The following is a 20603-nucleotide window of genomic DNA, read 5'->3' as shown; positions in this document are numbered from 1 at the left end:
CACTTTTAATGGACACTTTGTCCGTTGGTTGCTTCACTTAGCGTACCCTCTTACCTCATCTCCCTTGTCAAAGCCATGTTCCTTCTGCTTCCTCCTCTCCTCGAGGATCTCCTCCATGAGCTCCTGTTGCTCATCATCCAGCCATCCAGCCTCCTCATCCAACTGAAATCACAACATCTTGTCAGAAACCTCCCTCTTTCTCTTTGGCTTTGAATGAAAGTGTTTGTGTGTCAGCAGGAACTCCAATCACACTGACAGGAATGGAACGGGAGGCAGGTGCTTTTATTTGACATGACACAGGCTGTCAAGATAGGGCAGGAAGGCTGCGTAGGTGTGTATGTGTGTTTACCTGGATTTCTGGCCTTGTCACCAGTAGTGTGATGCTCCTTGCTTCTTCACTTGACAACAGGGCAACAGCCTTCTCTCTGTCTTGTACTTCACAGCCATTTATCTGTACATCAAGATGAGAATAGATGGTTCTGTCAGTGAGAAAGAACTGATACACAAAAGTCTGCATATCTTACAAAAGAAATTAAATGCTTTTTTCTCCATATACCTACCACAAATAAAATGAATTCAAATGTTTTAGCAAGCCACCTTGACCACACTGTCTTTTGATCTTTAGCCCCCTTTATCCCCTTTTCTTCCTGTATTCCTCCTCTCTTTTTTTAATACATTTCTTTCTTGGGACTCTCCACGTCTTCGCTGCTGCACTCTTAGCAAAGAGACTCACTCGAGAGTGCATAGTCCGACCTCACAAGAGTCTGCTCTCACCAAACCATCCAGACATACAATTAACTGTTCTTTGACAGGTGGCGTTCATCTTTTCCTCACTAGAGTAATGGGCCTGTCAGAAGAAGATAATAGGGCCAGGAGTACAGCAGGCCTTGCTCCCCACAATCATTCATAGTACCGGGAAACAGAAACAGTGTAGAGAGAATGGAGTGCTGAATGCAATAAATATGGAGGAGGAGTAATGTTGGTATACTGTTGTTCAGACTAGAAGCAAGTTGAGATGTTGCTTACCGAGGTCATCAATAATAAGACGACTTATCTGATTTATGCAATATGAATAAATAACTCCTTTGTGTGAATGTCATAGGCTACACATTCAGGGTGTCCACCAGAAAAATGAGATTCAAGCTGGCGGGTTGGGATCTAACACTGCACTTGCTGGCTGTAACACGATCCACCTGTCATTTTCCACTTGTTATAAAAAAAGGAACAGTGTGGGTCACTTTTGTGGTGCAAACCACAACCACAACCACTCCTTATGACTGTTTAAGCCACTGCCAAAGAAAAGGCAACTGCCATCAGAGAGTTTGGTAAAGCGATAGAGGCAAGGTATGCCGTAAGGTTGCGGTGAGATACTGTCCCAATAAAAGTCCGGAAGTACAGTGGCCCAGAGAGGTCATATGCAACTGCAACTTGTGAAAATAGCAGCAAATAGAAAAAGACTGTAAAAGCTTACAAAACACAAAGAACGAAATAGAGAAACATGAAATAGAGGAAACAATAAGAATAGAAGGTAAATACAACACATGGAATTAAAAACAAAAATCAAAGGAAATTCATACAAAAAAAATGTTGGTGTTTTTGGGGAGACAACAACAGAAACCGAAATGTGAAGGATTACACTGAGACATGCTTAAAAGAAGCAGAGGATGGGATGTTGGGAGGGGTGAAAAAGGTGCAGGTAAAAACACATTAAAAACCAAAAAATGATGATTGTTAGATTGAAATGATGTGATTTTGCATCAGAAAGAGATCAGTTGTGTAACATGCTAAAAAATAATATTGAGTCTGCGTTAAGTGTTTAAGATAAATCCCTTGAGAACTGAGCAGTTTTTATCCCTCTGAATCACTGTGTGTTCCTGAGACACAGTAAAATCTAAAGATAAGTGATTGCTTTGAAGCCTCATTTTTTTAATTGTCTTCTAAAGAACTTAAAGACCAGAGGCAAACAGTTCTATAAGCCAGCAGTACACCTCACAGACTGTGTGTCTCTAGAGGCTTAAATAACCCAGCAAGATATTGGTGCAAGCCAATCAGGCGGAAAGCATTTACGTTTACAGTGAATTAGTTGCATGAGTACTATGAGAGTATTTAAATAAATGTAGAAATACATGCACTCACTGATATGCACTGACATATTAATTCATATTTTATCTGAACATGTGCATGAATATAAGAAAATGCAAAATAACAGGCTGTAGATCAAAAAATAAAAACATAAAATCCATCAGGCAGCTCAGCGTGCGACCCAACGAGGGACCATTCACCTTGGTCACACACACCTGCAAGCCCTTTCACTGTTTATCCTGCACCCCAGTAGGAAAACTATTTGAGACATTTGAATGTAATATCAAATAGTTATGTTATTATTAATCTCTGGCTCCCTTCCACAGCATGTCCTGTCTTGTCCTGTTTTCATCTGATCATTCCCAATTGGCCGTGGCAGATGGCCACACCTCCCTGAGCCTGGTTCTGCTGGAGTTTTCTTCCTGTTAAAAGAGAGTTTTTCCTTCCCACTGTCGCCAAAGCACTTGCTCATAGGGGATCATATGATTGTTGGGGTTTTCTGACCTTTTTATTTTTATTTTGTACAGTCAATATAAAGTGCCTTGACTCAATCTGTTGTTGTGGTGTAGCACTGTATATATAAAATTGAAATGAATGTAAAGAACTGCACATATTTTGTTGTTTAAAATCCCTCCTCACAACAATGTGTTGAAAATACTGACATTTCTCACCGTTCATAAATAAAGTGCTGACAGCCCGTCTCGTCTATACACAGCTAATTGTGCCATCTTTACACTGTAGGCAGTGTGACCCCATGGCTGTTTCTGCATAACGGGGAACAGTGAGAAATTGCCAGAGAAAGACAGCGATCCTAGAATTGATGTAATGCCTGGTGTAACTGCAACTAAGGACTTTAATTTCCCTGGTAAAACGAGGTGATTAAAAATACATACGCTTTCCAAGACTGGAGACACCAGCAGCTTGGATATTCTCTAAAAAGGACCGCCTCGAAAACAAGCTGGCGGATGTCCAGATTAAACATAGAAAAACAAAGCATTGCTGTTTTCTTTTTTTTTTGTTTGTTAGTCTTCTTCGGTTGTACGGCTGATATTAAGATCACATGCTGTCAGTGATGCAACTGTGAAGAATACTTGCGCACAGACACAGAGTCAGTTCATAACATAACCTGCTGTTCATGTACTTCGGGCACTGACATGAAAATACCCACCTGCAGAATACGATCTCCTTCCTTTATGCGCCCATCTTTCGCTGCTATGCTGTTCGGCTCAACCTGCACAAAAGAATTTGAAAATCAATGCTGACAGCCAATCACCACACAGCTCTGTATCTCTAAAAGACAGCAGCGATGCACCACGCTTGCACCGCTGCTCTTTCATGTCATGTTAGGAGAAAAGTCTGTTTTTTGATATAGAAATGACACTCATTTTTCTTGCCTCCTATTTTTGATAAGATTCAGGTTGATTTTCTCAGGTACTTGTGTCATGTAAAGGAAATGGAGCTACATACGAAGCAGTGAATAAAAGCAATGAGAGAAAGAAGGGAAAGAAGAAACTAAAAACATTAAAAATCACACGTGTTTGTGGCATAAACATGGTTGTGTTTTAGCAGAATGAAACAGCAGTGCATATTTTTCAAAATGCATCTCAGTGGATATGAATATAAGCTACGGCACCACCCAAAGCCCTCTTCATAAACTTTGTTGTTCTTGCATTGAAGATCAAGAGATTTAGCGATAAGCAGAAAAAGCTAAACTTGGTGGAGTGGGGTTGAAGAAAAAAAAATCATGCCTTTCTGGAAGTTACACCAATACTGCATGCATTATAATACTGGGAATTAGCATTTCTATCCTTCTATCAAACGTATAAAAATAGATCTGTTATGTCGGTTGGAGCCGTCACAATCTGCCGAGGTTCAGCAGGTGCCTGTGCTTTTTTATTTTCGCTTTTTTTCTCCTTTTCATGCTTTTTGAAAACTAACAGGTGAAAAACCGGAGGAATAAGTGGCAGCTCGCAGATTTACAGTGTGTATGAAATTATTTCTGAAAAGACTGAAAATGAGCTAAGCACACTGCATGTCTTTGTGTTTCTGCCATCTATGTCCTTATGTTGCTGAGCTAATCCTCACTGTAGCTCTTACTTTTCCCAGCCTTGCCTTTTGTGTTCATAATGGGATTGAAATTGCACCTGCAGTCAAACTAAACATTTATTGAATTCATTTCACAGCCCCTATAATTCTATCATTCATTCAGCTCTGTCATGGAAAAATGCAATAATTTGTTTTCATTTTGTGTTATTTAAGTTTTTTTTTTCAACAGGAAGCAGCGCAAATCATTTGAATTAAAAAAAAAAAAAGAACATCCGTAATGCATTTCTTCTTTGATTTGTGCATTTGGCATTCAGATGGTGGATTCCACTAAATGTGCCATTTAATATATTGTGTGTTGGGGGTTGTCGCTCAGAGCTTATTAAAACCTTCGATTCAAACTTGTTTAAGAGGAGGGAATGAGAAAGTCAGGAAGGGAATCACATTTCAAAGCTGACTTCCTTTTTTGTTCATGCATGTCTTATTCTGAGTTTATATTTGACTGGCAAACATGTGCTCTGCTTTCGTATGTAAAAACAAGAATTCTTTTGGGATTTCATCCTTTCTTTGACTTTTTATCACTCCAAACAAAGCTGATCATGGGGCCCCCAGTTTATTATGTGATCAGGCAGCTTTGTCTCTTATTGAATTTAATCATTTTTTATTTTTAAGTGCTTCACTGCAGGACAGTTTTCTATCAAAACTTCAAAGGAAAAGTGTTGTTTCTGTCCCCACCTGGCTCACATAGATCCCAGTGTCCTCCTCCTCATCAGTCCTGTAGCACAGTGTCAGGCCCAGCTTTTCTTGGCTGTTCTGCCTGCATAGCTCCACTTCCTGTTGCAGAAACACGCACACACATAAAAAGAAAAACAGTAAGGACTCTTTGATCGGGACCATTTTAATTAAAAGAAACGTATTGTTTTGCAGCCGCGGGATCTGGACACAGACTGCAGTCATTGAGTCAGCTACAAACTCCTCTGTATACCAGAGTATTCTAGAGTGAGGTCCTCTGTCTGACAGCTAATGCTTGGCCCAAACTGGGTCATGCAACAGGACAATGATTACCACTACAACACCTGCAAGATGGCTTAAAAACAGAAGAGAATCAAGACCTTCAAGTTATTGCAGGTAAAGGTGATTCTACAAGGCAGTTTTTCACAAGACTGCACATTCTTCAGAGTCCGTTGAAAACTTTCTTTCTTACTTGACTTTATATACTTTCTGAGTAACGCCTTATAGTGCAGTCAGTCATTTTGTTATCGTGTACATAAACCTATCAGTCTTTGCAGCTTGTTGCCAGATTAGCAGGGTGCTAGTCAGTCATACTGATACCAGAATTTTTAATCAGCAGAAGATTTGTGAGGAAGCCTTTTGAATTTGGGTATTTTCAGCGTCGAGAATCTACAGGCTGAGCAGGTTTTTCAGTTCCATGTTGTTTTACCGGGTGTTGCTTCAAAGAGACATATAACTGCAGTGATCACCAAACACGATAAGCAAGCAGAAACACATACAGCACAATAATTTATATAATGCGAGTATCGCATGACATCATATACATATATAGATATAGGCTCAAATGGAGCTCTGTCAAGTGATCTGTCAATCAATGACATGAAAGTCTGTCAAACCTAAACCGAACATGTGGCAGCATACTGTGCAGATCTTTGATGGCTGTTTTGATGCCATTTCATTCACTGATACCCTCCCACAGGAAATTTCTCTCAATTTAGCCTGACTCACAACTAGTTCCTTTTGATCTCAGCTGTCTCTAAATGTAATCGCATAAAGATAACTCCAGGGGTAATCCTTATTAACCCCTCAGTGCCAAATTCATTTCACTGCTGTGATATGAAAGGCGGGGTGTGGGATGGATTGTGTGGGATAGATTGTGGGGTATAAAGACACTGAGGGTGGGTGTGGTGTTCATAGGGGGCAAGAATTAAAACCCCCAGCCCCCTTTTTTTTTTGTCATGGGAAACCACGATAGCAAAGATTGACAGGGGGAAGAAATTAATTTCTGTGGCATTTTATCCCCCCTGTGGAAGCAGCCCTGACCTTCAGAGGTTGGGTGGGGCGTGCAAAGGAGTTTACAATATTGCAACACCATGTGCTGGTTTTGACAAGCCACACTCCTCAGCAGTTTAGTACACTGGTTGATTTGTACAGCCCCTGACAGTGAAATAACAACTGCATGCAGTGAGATCAGGCAGCACTAATGCCTAACGTCAGTGCACATTGGGCGGTTCGCCAGGTTTCAGTGGATTACTGGATGCCTGGATCCACGGGTGCTAAAGCTATGAAGTGATTTGATTAGTGATGATTGGATCATAATCTGTGCCGCTGAGTTTGGAGCATGGCACAGCAATGACTTAAAAAGTCATTTCATCCGGCTTGCATTGCATATGACAATTGATGTGGTTTCCCAGCCTAAATAGGGAGGATCACATTTAGCACATGTTACAAATGTATGGGAGAAATAACGACACAATGACAATGGGTGGCATTTTATTACCACATTAAACATCTGGTAGTAACATTTCACTTTTATATGCACTTAACTGTTACTTCATGTTTCATTTTAAAAGAAATAGCTGCCAAGTGTAATGTTCACTGCCTCATTGTGTCCTCATTGTGGCTGATGATGATGATGCTGATGATATCCTTTCAGCTTTTGCTGTTTCGAAGTGGCGGTTTTTGAATCATAGTGATCATAATTCAGTCAATCCGAAAAAGATTGTGGATGATTTTAAATGACAGGCTTCCCACTGACTGCCATTTATTGCGGTAAATAGGTAAAAGTGGAGCCCCGCAGTTTGTGAGACATTGTATCTTTTCTCTTATCACGTGCTTGTTTCTGGCCCAATACCTTTGTTCATTCTGTATTTTACTTGTTTTTCAGGCTTACTGTTCTCATTGTGCTTCAGCTTCACTGAGCTTTTCAGCTTTTAACTGTTAGCTATGTTAGAGATATTTCAGCTTAATTGAATTCAACTGATTAAGCATTTGGGAATTAAATGGATGTGACTGTAGTAGTAGTGTTTACCAGCTTTATAAGGAAACACTGTCTGTTAAAAAAAAGCGCCTTGAGGTGACTGCTGTTGTGATTTGGCGCTATATAAATAAAATTGAATTGAATTGAATTGTTAGTGACAGAGTGTCCAAAAACCAAGCTATAAATTGGGGCTGTGGGTTTTGAAACACAGAAATGTACCTGGTGCAGAGAGTTTAGTTACAGCTGGAAATAACTACAGAGATATTGCAGTTTCATGGTACGTTTGTTTTTTCTTAATTCTTTCAAATTTGTTGCCTTTTAATCCAGAGAAAGTGGTACTAGGCCTTTTTGCATTTTTTCATTTTGCTTTATACTTCCACGACCCAGCGCTCAATAGGACCCTTTGTTCTTGCACATCTGTTTGCATACCAGTATTTGCTTCAATCTTGGTTTGGGAGATTAAAAATTCAGCATTTGAAGTTTGGCACCTGTTGACAGTCCATAATTAAGACATTAGAACAGGATTAATTTGGCAAACAGATAACTGAATGCTGTCTGGCAGGCAGCTGCCACTTTATTAACCACACTATGCAACCTGGTGATCACACTGAGTCTTCATTAAAATCCGTTGTTCCTCAATATTGCTTTGCCTGGTAGGTGGATATAAAAGATCAAAATGTGTCTGAAGAAAATACCCATTTCCATACCCACATGGTACTGGGTACCCTGTAACTGCAATGGCTTGCTATTCAACTGTGAACTTTATCTTTTAGAATAATAATCAAAGCATCCACATAAAAACTACTTTGAAAGTCTGTTGCTACTTGACGATATTGTGGTATGGTACATTTGGCAGGGTATTATGACTGCAGGGGTACCCATGTGTACGATCAAACTGAAGTGAAGCTAAACCTGTCAGTCAGAAGTAATGTTCCTGGGAATTGCAGCCCTATTCTGTTTCATCCAACAGGAAAGCAATTCATGTTTCAGTTAGATACACATGAATGGACAGAAGAAAGTGTAGACAGCTGATTTGATGTGTGTGCTTGTGCATAGATGTGTGTGCTGACCTTGTTCTGATACTACTGCTATTACCACACACAAGCCCTCCGCCCCTCAACCTTCCCCCGACCCACACAGGAGAGTCTTTTATCCAGACGACTGTAAAGGTAAGACCACAGCTGGCAGCAGACAATACCCTAATGACCCACAATGCAGTTCACTGAACCAGGAAGTGCCTATTAAACCAGCGAAGGCACCTCGGGAGTAGCAAATATCACCCATCACTGTCACCTGGCATGATATTGAGGTCTACTGGCTGATTGGTATGGTTCATCTGTCACAATGGAGACACTTGCAAGTGCACGTGGTAAATGTGCTGTTTTAATCACAAGATTTTAGTAAGAAAGAAAAAGAAACTTAGAGATTAGCAAATTTAAGAACAATAAGCATAAATCATCCACTCATCCAAACGATATACACTCAATGGGCACTTTATTAGGCACACCTAGTATCAGGTTGGACCCCCTTTTGCCTTGAGAACTGTTTTAATTCTTCTTCAGATACTTGGTCCATACTGGCACGATAGTATCAAACAACTGCTGCAGACTAGTTAGCTGAACATCCATGATGTGGATCTCCTGCTCCACCTATACATTGTTTAAAGTGACAGCCTATCTAAGTATTGCTACTATCTGTGTCCATCCCTTTATGACCGGCAGTATCTTCTGTTGGCTTCTTGCAGCAAGGTAGTGTGCTATGTCACAAAGGTTAAATGATCCCAAACTGGTTTCTTGAACATAACAATGTATTCAATTGGTCTCCACATTCACCACATCTAAATCCAATAGAGCACCTCTAGGATGTGTTAGGGCCAAAACAAGGCAGTATGGATTCATGACAAATCTGGTGCCAAATTCTGATCCTGTTGAATTTTCATAGAAGAAATTGAATTTTGGCGAACCCGTGTGAATTATAGCTTCAGTTTCCTGTTGTCAGCTGACAGGAATGGCACCCAGTGTTGGTTTTTGCTGCTGTAGCCCATCTACTTGAAGGTTGAATGTGTTGTGCATTCAGAAATACTGAATGTGTGGTTGTAATTATGGTTATTTGAGTTCCTACTGCCTTCCTATCAGCTATAAGCAGTCTGGTCATTCTCCTCTACCCCAGAGAACTGCCGCTGAATTGATTTTTTCTTTTTCAGAACATTCTTTATAAACCCAGAGATGATTGTGCAGAAAAATCTCAGTAGATCAGCAGTTTCATACTCAGTCCAGCTTGTCTGGTATCACCAACCACGCCATGTTCAAAGTCACTTAAATCATCCCCCATTCTGATGCTCGGTTTGAACTTTAGCTACAGTAGTCATCTTGGCCTTGTCTTCATGCCTAAATGCATCAAGTTGCTGTCATTTGATGAGCTATTTAGATATTAGCGTTAACAAGCAGTTGAACAGGTGTACATACCTAAGTGGGTTGTGATAAATTCTTATAAAAATGAGCAATTTGCTAACAAAGCCATGCTGAATACTCATTTGGTCCTGATCTAGGACACATTGCCTTGGAATTTGCACAGCTGTGGTTTGTCATTATTGGTGCCCAGAGAACACATCTTAATGATGATCCCATCACATTTACTATAGGACCTATAAGGCAGCACCACATTTGTGCTTGTTTGTTAAATGCCTTTTCAGCTAAACGTGATGAATGATCAGTGTAATTTAAGTGATCCCCCGGCACCTAACTTTAACAAGTTAATTACTGGTCTAAAACAATGACCTCGCAATCGAAATTCCCTTCAGCTTCAGCTGTACATTGCTAATAGCTAATTAGGCAATCTTGAGAAGCTAGGATTATAATTGACATGCTAAATATTGCATAGCTGTGTATATACTGTGAACATGTTAGCATTCTGGCATTAGTAAAGAACTTGCCTCGAATTCCATGGCTAAAGACTCATAGGCTTGTTATGATATACAGCAGATGCTGTTTGAAATGATTAGCCACTTTAATTAAAATGCCACAGATTTCATCTACAAGTTTTTTTCCCCTCTCACTGAAACAGTGAGTGCTTGCTCTTCATCCACAACATATTCACAATTTCTATTCAGCTTGAAGTGGCTGACTGAAAAGGCGCACAAATATTTCTGACAGACAGTTCGTGATAAAAGGGAAACTAACTACCTGTGAATAAAACATACAGGTAATTCAACAGGGAGGCTTTTCAGAGAGGGATTTTCTTTTTGTACAATTATATGAAGAATGGCCTTCCGTCCTAAATCCAGGGACTTTGCTATGCTATACAAAACAATCTAAAGAGCAGATGCTGCTTTGACAAGGGGTGGCCAATTTTCTTCTATTATTGCAGTCTGCAATTTTTCTTGTATTGTTAGATTTGTGAGCATCGTACATCTTGGCCAACCTTGTATTATCTTCTTAGATTGTGTATAACTGACACATGGTGTCCTCTGTTCTCCTGCATCAATGGAAAATAAGTTTTATCTGTTATTATTAAAATAACATCATTAGCTAAATTAGGTTTTTATTCCACAGGTATTGTGCAATGTCTGTCTTTAGGTCCAGCTAACGAATTGCAGAGCTTTGATGCATACTGAAGTCTTTCACATTGTTGTAGAGGAATTCTGGCCCACTATTCTTTACAGGGGTGCTTCGGTTCATTAAGGTTTGCAGACATGTGTTTATGTACTGTTCTATAAGGTCCATACACAGCATTTCTATCAGGTTGATCTCTGGACGGAGCCATTGCATCACCTTGATTCTTTTCTTTTTCAGCTATTCTGTCGTAGGTCTGCTGTTGGGATTATTGCCCTGTTGCAGGACGAAGTTATAGACAGACAGCCTCACATTTAATTCCAGAATAAGAATATTTTGGTATACAGTGTAGTTCATGGTCAACTCAATGGCAGCAAAGTGCCCATGTCCTGTGGCTGCAAAACAAACCCAAATCATTACCACTTTGATATCATATGTTTAAAGGGCATTGTTTCAGAGGTCTGTAGTAGTAAAGAACCTGGCTGCTACTTACCTTCCTAATTACTGTGGAAGAAGTACAAGTGTACTTGTATAGCAAGATTGGCCACTTATGTAAATAAATCTACATGTCTGAGTTCACAGCAGGTTTTTTTTTTTAGCTGATTTTGTCTACTTTGCTACAGTTTTTGCTATTAAGTTAAACAACGACTTTATTACATTGCAAGGTGGCAACTGCTTTCATTTTGTTATAACTGAATTCAGTGTTGTACACAAACACTCATAATGGAAATTTGATCTTGTAAAAGCAAATGTTAGTGCTGTGTTATTGCTAGTGCTATGGACTCCTAGAATTGTAGCGTAAAATTAAAACCTAACCTAAACAGCCTAGCCTAGCAAGCTGCCAGATTATCTCATTATAGGTTGTCCATCCAGATCATTTCATAACATATATTATCCCCATGTTTGTTTGTCTAAAGGATGCAAGGTTTCCTTTATCTTATTGTTCCATTAAGTTCTTTTCATTTGTAAATTTTGTGTAGGTTCAAACAAAAAGGTGATTTTGTTTTATTTTAGCAAAGAAGGACGTATACGTGAGGTGCGAGGAAGAAATCTCTAACAGTGGCTGGTTGGAAAAGATGTAACGCATACTCTTGAGAGTGATCACTGAAAAGATGATGCAAGACTGTACCTCATACTCATACTCTACGATCCTCTCCACATCTGCTGTGGTGTTAGACAGGTACTCTGGACATTCATAAAACTCATGTTCCATGGTGTGGATTGAGTGACAGCTAGAAAAAATAGAAGAAAAGGTAGAATGTTAAAGATCATTAAAATATGTGCTGGTTATCTCTTTGCTTCGTGGCAGTCAGTTTATTTCAGTTTAGTCAGATCATTAAATAGACAGACGCTGTTCAAATCCATGGAGCGATATTGCAGACACCACACAAGGGGTGTATAATTTCATATAAAGGACAGCTATGTTGCCAGCTATTGTAAGTTATTATTTTGTATCACATTTCTTAATAATGGTTCTCATTTCACCACAAAACTCCAAACAAGCAATTTGGTAATCAACTATTGCCCTCATAAAGCCATGACCTCTGCAAAATTGTCACAATGTAACAGCCTCTCTGTAATCATTGACCACGACTAGCATATTCGTAGTTTTATGGGACAAAGTGATTTCATTTGTTGCCAAGCCAAGCCCTGTAAACAGCCACAGAATGGATGTAGCATCAGAATGCCTGATCTATCAGCCCATTGGCTTTTAATCGCCCAGCAAAAGGTCCCATTACAGAAAATGGATGTAGCACACCGAAGCAATTATTACATGTGGGTTTGGCTCTGCATAATGATATCAGAGTACTTAGCGTTCCAGGGGGTTTCCGAACCATGATACGGCTGCTTAATAGCTACTAGGAAATGAAAGAAAACGGCGTTGAAACCTCCGGTAAGCTTCAGATTCATTTGGGCCAGGAAGAATATAATTCCCTAGTTGTGGTTAAAAACATTTAGAGGAAGGATCTCCATCCTGTGTAACATTAACACTCATTTACCTTTACCTAAATGCTTGCTCTCACCTGTCAGACAGCAGGAAGGGACAAATGTCAGGAACTGGTGGGGTAGCAGGCCGAAGCTTGGCCAGTGCCATAATATGTTCAAAGGTGATGTCTGTTTGCGTGCACACATCAACCACACACACATCCTGCGGCGAGCTGGTGCTGCTGTTATGTACGACAGCCGCTGCGGCTCTGGTGGGGGTACGTCGGAGAACCTGGACAACGATAGGGTCTCGCCTGATGGCCTCCACCACTGCCTCATCATGTTCAACCTTGGCCAAACCATTCACCTGGGGGAAAACAGAAAGCAAATAGTTTCAGGAAGTGAGTCTTGCAGTTTGTCACTGTGAGAAAGCAAAGAAAACAAGCCTTGTATTTAAGATCCTAGTGTTTTTTTTGTTAATCCAGGATGCATCTGAGAGCCATCCACGCTCTTTTCAGGAGCAACTGGTTCCACATTCACACCTAAAAATCTCAGTACATGTATAACTCTCCACAGTTAAGCACTAATAGCTTCCAATGAAGCAACTACCATATGAGTTAAGTGCTTTTATAAAGGGCACTTTGCCTGTAATTCTTGATGCCGAGAGCACCTTACATACAGCACTCTCCTGTTTTTTTTAAAAAATAACACAGCACACTTTTCCCAGCAGGTTCAAACATTTTAACTGTTGACCAGTTATTCAAAAATGTGCTAACCTTTCAGTTGGTAGTAAATCCACAGAGACTGTACTAGAAAATACAGAGATTGCTTTTGAGAATACTCCCTAAGCATGCTTTAATGGGCAGTTTTGCCTCATGTTCTTCTGCAAATCAGTCTAACTCAGATGCATTATTTACTCTGAATCCCTACCATTAGGCCCATTAGATGCAGAATAATAATAATAATGATTTAGGGAAATTAGCAAAGTGGAGTGAGTAGACTTCACTCCACTGGGAGCACCAGTTTTAGCAAGTAGCACTTACTTAAATCGCAAGATCCGAAAATGTTGAGCCACAGGAGAGGCAACTGAGAACAGATATGCTGGTAAAAATTCATTACCAAAGTGTCGTGATTCCTACCCTATGGGTGGAAATTGTTGTTTTTCTTTTCAATGATTTATAATGTAGAGGTTTAGGCATGCTGGCTGAACAAAGAACTGTCTCACTGTGAGTGCTGAGACTTTTTTGTTTATATCTTTAATTTAAATTTGAATGAATATATAACAACTTATTTCTTTTTAGTTGCCATAGTTGAAGATGTTTGTGCTTTAACTTGGATGGTAAACAGTGTAAAGATCTCCTTTAAAGATAAACCAAAGCATGAACCAATCTGTGGGTCTGGAGAATCGTTATAACCTTAAACAAATGAAACACAGAAACAACGTATGGTCCTCCAGTTGATCCAGTCAAGTTGCTACAGTTTCTGTATATTCTTATGTACCTATTTCTTTAATGAGCTTAATGTCACCTTAACACTTTTACTGAATTGACCTATAGAATTTTGACCTGTGCTGACATTTGGCATTGGTCAAGCAACCGACCCTCTGGGAAGTGCTCATTAGCAGCAAAATCTCTGTTTTGTACAACTGGTTTTTGCTATTATGTTGCACTCATATGTGACAAATTTGTTGCCGTTTTTAGGACCAACACAAGTTCATCAGTACACACCAAATCCTGGCAACTATACCGTTGAAATCAAACCTGTAACTGAAATGTCCCTGTTTACTCTGTTTATGCTCATCCTAAAGAACGTGTCGAGAAAGTTTCATCACATATTTAAGTTGTAATGAGGTCCAGATGGGCACATTAATCTCCAATCAGTGGGAATGCTCTGTAAGGCCGAAACTGTTTGTTCGGGTAAACCTGCCGGCGTGTTTACCTGCTGTTGTTCCTCTATTCAATCTGACTATTGAGGAGGTAAATGGGCGCAGATTAATAGCCAGCAGATGTGACAAAGACCGGGGATAATGACTCAGAACGTGTAGGTTTTATGTGCGTGTGTGTTTGTCTGCAAGTGTTTGTGAATCGCGCATTTTGAAGATCATATGCATTAAATCTATGGCTTTTGGGATAATTAAGCCACAAATGAGGAGATAAAGAGACGCAGACAAGTTCGAAAAATGTTTTAAAGCTTTGAGACAATTAAGATGTGGACTGTGGAGACATTTTCTGAGTCACAAAGTAAATTTATGTATTTCTTTTTCTTGCGTATTTGCAGCTCCCTGCTGTTGATGCGTTTTTAACTTGTGAATTTAATTAAGTCACAGCATCTACCTTTCTATCTGTATGTGTGTGGGGGCGTGAATAAGCATATATGGGAGCAGAGCATCCATAAGCACTAGGTGTATTAAGACATATATAGGCGTGCAGATTCCATCAATATGAAGCAGTAATTCCATTTTGATGACAAGATCCCTTTCTCATTACTGAAGCATGCTCCTGTGACCAAGGTGACAAAGAGACAATATTACAGCATTGCATCATCTATATGACCTGCAGAAGCTCCAAGAGGATGTTAAAAATAGCATCAGTTCAAGGAGGCCCATGGGGACAACTGTAATGAACCAACAATCTAAGCAGAGCCTTCATATACTTCTGAAGTTAAAGGTTATCATTGCCAATAAAAAGAGTTCCCAGTAGACTTAAACTAAAGCTTCTTTTCTGTCCAAACATTCTTCTTGGTGTTGTTTACACTAAATTCTGATGCTAACATCTAAATCAAGAATCATCAGAACAGGTAACATTTTTCTATTTTTCTATTTTCTGTTTTTGTCCAAGTTTCCTGTTTTTAGCTGATAAGGGTGGCGCCCAGTGTGGAGTTCTGCTGGTTTAAGCGTTGGCATGATGATCTTCTGCGTGGTTATTTAAATAACTGTTACCTTCCCATCAGCTGAAAGTAGTCTGGCCATTCTTCTCTAACACCAACAAGGCATTTTCTCCCTTCCTGTCTTCCTTCCCTCACCCCCAATCAGTCACGGCACATGGCCCGAGCCTGGTTTTGCTGTAGGTTTCTTCTTTTTAAAATGAAGTTTTTCCTTCCCGCTGTCACCAAGTGCTTGCTCATTTGGGGTTTTTCTGTCATGTTATTGTAGTTTTTACCTTACATTATAAACTGCCTTTTCAGGGGCCAGTTGTTATGATTTGATGCTATATAACAAAAACTGAATTGAATATCTGTGTTATCCTAGACTTCCTTTAGTCCAAGTAAGCTGTCCCTTTTCTTTGTCAAGTCTGAATTGTTAGAATTTGCTTTGATATTTTACTTTAATGACTAGAAAGAATTTGGCACTATCAAGCTTCACCTCCAAGCTATCTGTAATATTTTGCTGCCTTTGATGCAGGCATTTCACACACCGTTGCCTATAAAGGGTTACTAGTGGACCATGATGAAGAAATGATTGTTATATGTCTTGAAAGTGGGCTGAAAGTAGCACAGCATCTGGCCTAAAGCATTTAATATTCTCTATATGTCTGGTCACCTTTTAAATGTGTCAAAGGGTTTTATCAGTTAGCCACTAAGATGGTTAAATGTTGTTTCCTCTTTTGAAATCCAATAGGAGAGATAAGAAAAGCCAAGCGATAAGAGCAAGTGTTTCTAGGGGTGAGCTTGCGTCTAGCTGTACTTTTGAATGGTTGTGTTTGCTGCACAGAGATAAGATGGAAAGCACTCAGCCTCACAGCTAAATCTGACAGATATGGTGTCATTGTGAGCAAATGGAAGCCAACACACAGAGAAGACATGCACACACACAATTCCAGCATTACATTAGCTCCAGACAGACTTTAAACAGCACTACGATATGGCTGCTGCGACCACGTTTGACTGAATAATACCAGCATCTTCTACTGAATAAGTTCACAATGGGCCACGAAACAATAAGCTGCTGAAAAGAACCCCCCCTCCATTTATTCAACCCTGACCTCATCTGCCCCGAAGAGATGCAAGCTCAACACCACCAGTATTTTCTTTTTCTTTCTTTTTTTTTTTAGATCAGATCATGATCGCAATTTTTGTGAACTTAAGCTGAATGCATGCAAGACTGCTTTTACATCCATGGAAATTGCCATATTGTGATGAATAAGGAAACGCAGGTGGTGTGCCCTGGTAATCTGCCAAATCTCATTTCTCTTTCTTCTTTTGTTGTATTGAGATGATTCGAGAGGGCCCACTGTCAAATGTCTCATTTCAATAATAAAAGTCAATAATAAAACACATGCAATATCTCCTAGTGCTGCAGAAGCAAAGAAGCTCCTGGTTTCATACATTTGAGTGACAGGCTGTTCAACTGGTGAGCTATATGCTCGGCCAACTGAATAAGATGTGATGCATGTATGACAAGCAGCCAGGGAAAACTATCAGAACAAATCTGAGTGGGATTAAATAAAGCTTTATTTGAATCTGCCTTTCTAAAGCCTTGAGTTATATTATCATCTAAAGGTTTACATTATATAGACTCATTTCGCAAAGGTTCAGATACATAAACGGTATATAAAAAATGGATGTAGCCAACCTTAGACCACTTACTGGTTTTGCTATTTTAATCTGTTTAAATCAGATGTTACAAGTGCATTTTACTGAGAAACTAAGCATCCTTGCACGCTCGTACAGCTTTTCAGTCAAGTCCACTGCTTATGCACCCTAACCCTTTCAATCCAATTTTATTTATATAGGGCCAAATCACAACAACAGTCACCTCAAAGCACTTTATATTTTAAAGACCATACAATAATACAGAGAAAACCCCAAGACTCTGACGAGCCCATGTCACTTGTGGGAAAGTAGGATGGAAAAAACCCCTTTAAACAGGAAGAAACGTCTGTCAGAACCAGGCTCGGAAGGGGCAGCCATCTGCTGCAACTGGTTGGGGTTGAATGGATGATGAATCGAAAAAGAAATTCCATGTTGTATTAAATAGGACTTGAAAATCTCGTTCAAGAAGAGTTTACTGAGCACATAGAGCTTTTCCCAGTCAAGCCACATCCATCTTTTATATACAGTCTGTGGTTAGTTAACCCTGTAAAGCCTGAACCATGAAATAATTGCCTCTAAATTCAAATTTTGGGAAGCTGGTATGTTTATCAAATCATCAGATAAATAAATTTAAAAAATGCATCAGTTTTAATTTGCATTAAAGCTGCAATCATAATTAATCATAGTAGCAATGCATGTGTCTGTATGCATACATCGGGTTTTTCAGGAATAGAAAAATTCCCATAAATAATGTAGAGGACTCAAAAATTAATGTATGAGATATGATACACTTGGCAGTTTAACCTGGAAGTGAACCTGTTAACAGTTAACTGCATTTAGCTGTAGAATTTGTAAACTACTTCAGGTTTTAATTTGGTTAAACTAGAACACAATTCTTACAATGATTAATATCAGTTTAAAAATGGAGATTATGATTTGCTGTTCACGATTCCCCTTGACAGACATGGTGAATACAACACTGCTTTCTTGCCTGACTATAAGATACTATCTTCTCTCAAATTCAAAACCAATCGCACGTGATCTTTTCTTGATCAAGTGATCTTCAGTTTTTTCAAAGCGTGAGTGCCTTTTATGTGCTGTTGAGTTTTAAATGGTCAAGTTTAGTTTCCTTAAAACTTTTAAAGTGCCCTGAAGTAAGAAAAGAAAAAACACAGCATGCAAAAGCTGCCACTTTAAAGCCATTAGAGAATCTGTATAGCTTTTAGACGTGACAGAGCGGCTTAAGTTCAAATGCAGCCCGGTCACAGCCAACTTCAAGCCGAGTGTGATGACTCTCTGAAGTAGATGAGTTTTGCTGCGATTATTTTGAACCTATTTTTAATTAGAGAATATGTGCTGAGCACGTAGCTCCTTTGCTAGCAAAATAAATGTAAGACAGGAAGTCCCTGTGCATTTGTGTGTCTGTCCTTCACCATGCACTGTTCATGCAATCTACTTCACACTTGGTAAGTGTGCTGGCGAGGGTGAAGGCGTTTGGATGAGTGGTCCTCATATTTTGGCTCCAAGGTATTTTCTGTTTCTCTGTCACAGCAGGAATTTTTTCAGTGATCTTAGCCTTTGTCGTCAGGTAATGAAAGCACGCTCACACTGTCTCACGGAGTGACTGCAGACTGTGTTAAAGTCAAACTTATCACCTATCAACTGTTCCACCATCTTTATTATCATTAATTCAGTCTAAGCAACTAACAAAAGGCAACTTTATGTTTGATTATTTAGAAATGGCAAGCACGTTTTTAATGGCTTACTCCTACCAACTCAGGCCAATTGTTTTGGCTTGTGACCAACTGTAGCAGCTGGGGATGCGCTCAAGGGCACCTTTACATGCTTATAGTCACCTTAATAGCTGTCCATGGAGAGATGAATGTGTATTGTTGCACTCATCCAAACCAGAAACAATTCAGGTTAGAAACATTTAGAGCACGACCTTCTTTCAGAAGGAGAAGCTCAGGCTAAATCTGATTCTGTAAAAAAACTTTATTTACTTTGTTTATTCTTAAGTGTCCCTGTGCTTTTTTTTTTTTGGGCTTGTTCATCTTTTCCAATCAGAAACTGTTCACTATGCATTGTACTGCTCTGCTGTTTTACATTTCTGTATCACACCAATTAATCAAAGTGACAAGGTATTTAATGAGAGGCAATTAGAGTGTTAACCAAAATGCAAATCAGACGGGGAGGCAGACCGGGAAGGGGGCGGGGGGGCATTTTTTGTGTGTGTGTGTGTGATAAGCTAAGAGTTCAAGGAGATTTCACTTCATGCTTTTATTAGGACCCTTACTTGTCAAATTGAGTCAAGCAATTCCCGCTTGGACTTGTCTGCACCTGCGATCGCATCCGTGTCCGTGCCTGTGAGTGTGCGTACAAGTTGTTACAAGTGTCCTTCAGTGATTTTTTTTTTCTATGTTGGCTCCTGCATAACAGGCGAAAACAACCAATTAGTTCTGCTCGAGGAAGATGGCATGACAACATGAAAAACAGATTAAAAAGCTGCTGTCGGGATGGATGTTAAGTAGCCCGCTCAGGTCACTCCCTTCCACATCACAGTGCCTGTGCGCTGAAGATTAGACTGTGTTTCCTCAAGGAAACACTTCACAACGCTGGCTTGTTGCTGCTGGAGCTTAGCCTCACAGGGAGCAAATGGTGGAAATGTTGCTACAGCGGAGTGTCCTTTAAATGGTCTTGCAGAAACTACAGAAGCTGGCGTTTTCCGTGTGTCTCTGTTTAATGATAATCGTTGAAAGTAACAGGCTGTTTTTTTGTCCTTCAACTACTTATCCTGCACTGAAAACCCTTCAACGTGGGTCATGGTCACCTCTCAAGTGTGCTTAAACAAGATGGAGTTTTCTGCTCTGAAGATTTGCTGTTATGTTTGTTTGGACAGTTAAAAGACAGTTTCCTATTTTTTCTTTTCCCTTCTGATTGTTTTTAAAAAAATGCATTGATTAGCATTTTTAAACATTAAGAGGCCAGTAAGGATCAAAACTCAGCAGGTATCTGAGTTTGTAGACTTCACAAACTGTGGTAATATTATTCTGTGAAAAACTATACAATCTAAGAGTCCTTCAACCATATCTTGATGACTTAACCCCTGGTTACAATCTGTTGTGGACACTGGCAAGGACAGCTGGAGACATGAAGGATGTTGTAGTTAATCCTGGTGTATGTCTGCTGCCTGGGGCACTTGCACAGTTGTAAGGGTATAATGTAAAGTCTCCGCAGACAAGTCTGCACACTCAGAAAAACTGATGGTCACAGGGATGTCTGCACAGACCTTCCCTCTCACAAATTTACATCACTTGGATCCATGTGGATCTTAGTGCGCTTGAAAAGTGTTGGTAATGGTTTACAGGTGTAGCCTGGCTAGCTCAGTCGGTAGAGCATGAGACTCTTAATCTCAGGGTCGTGGGTTCGAGCCCCATGTTGGGCGAAGCGGTTTTAAGTACAGAAGATAGAGTTCACTC

At 39.8% G+C, this 20603-nt stretch overlaps 2 protein-coding genes and 1 non-coding gene across 6 annotated transcripts in view; 2 read left to right on the top strand and 1 right to left on the bottom strand.

Annotated features, from left to right (window-relative positions):
• Nucleotides 1-20603, top strand: part of gxylt1b (glucoside xylosyltransferase 1b) — a 141684-nt gene that overhangs the window by 51068 nt on the left and 70013 nt on the right. Inside the window, exon 7 of one of the 4 annotated variants that reach the window (XR_005608947.1) lies at nucleotides 5053-5253. The exons of 1 other annotated variant lie outside the window; for it this stretch is intronic. Coding sequence is in view for 2 of the 3 variants with exons in the window: in XM_039601600.1 (XP_039457534.1) it covers nucleotides 5053-5085 (33 nt within the window). In the remaining variant the exon portion in view is untranslated. Of the gene's footprint in view, nucleotides 1-2408; nucleotides 2780-5052; nucleotides 5362-20603 lie in introns of those variants that run through there. 2 more of the 4 variants (XM_039601600.1, XM_039601601.1) reach the window with 2 other exon arrangements.
• Nucleotides 1-20603, bottom strand: part of pdzrn4 (PDZ domain containing ring finger 4) — a 43580-nt gene that overhangs the window by 4393 nt on the left and 18584 nt on the right. Inside the window, exons 3-8 of the mRNA XM_031750572.2 lie at nucleotides 12693-12961; nucleotides 11798-11900; nucleotides 4861-4959; nucleotides 3251-3313; nucleotides 350-451; nucleotides 55-162 (exon numbers count right to left, since the gene is read on the bottom strand). Coding sequence (XP_031606432.1) covers nucleotides 55-162; nucleotides 350-451; nucleotides 3251-3313; nucleotides 4861-4959; nucleotides 11798-11900; nucleotides 12693-12961 — 744 coding nt within the window. The remainder of the gene's footprint in view (nucleotides 1-54; nucleotides 163-349; nucleotides 452-3250; nucleotides 3314-4860; nucleotides 4960-11797; nucleotides 11901-12692; nucleotides 12962-20603) is intronic.
• Nucleotides 20497-20569, top strand: trnak-cuu. The gene has a single exon. It is a non-coding gene; the product is annotated as a tRNA-Lys (tRNA).

This window comes from Oreochromis aureus, linkage group 17 (assembly GCF_013358895.1).
Source record: "Oreochromis aureus strain Israel breed Guangdong linkage group 17, ZZ_aureus, whole genome shotgun sequence".
NCBI lineage: Eukaryota > Metazoa > Chordata > Actinopteri > Cichliformes > Cichlidae > Oreochromis > Oreochromis aureus.
This window is presented reverse-complemented; position numbering and strand designations above follow the sequence as displayed.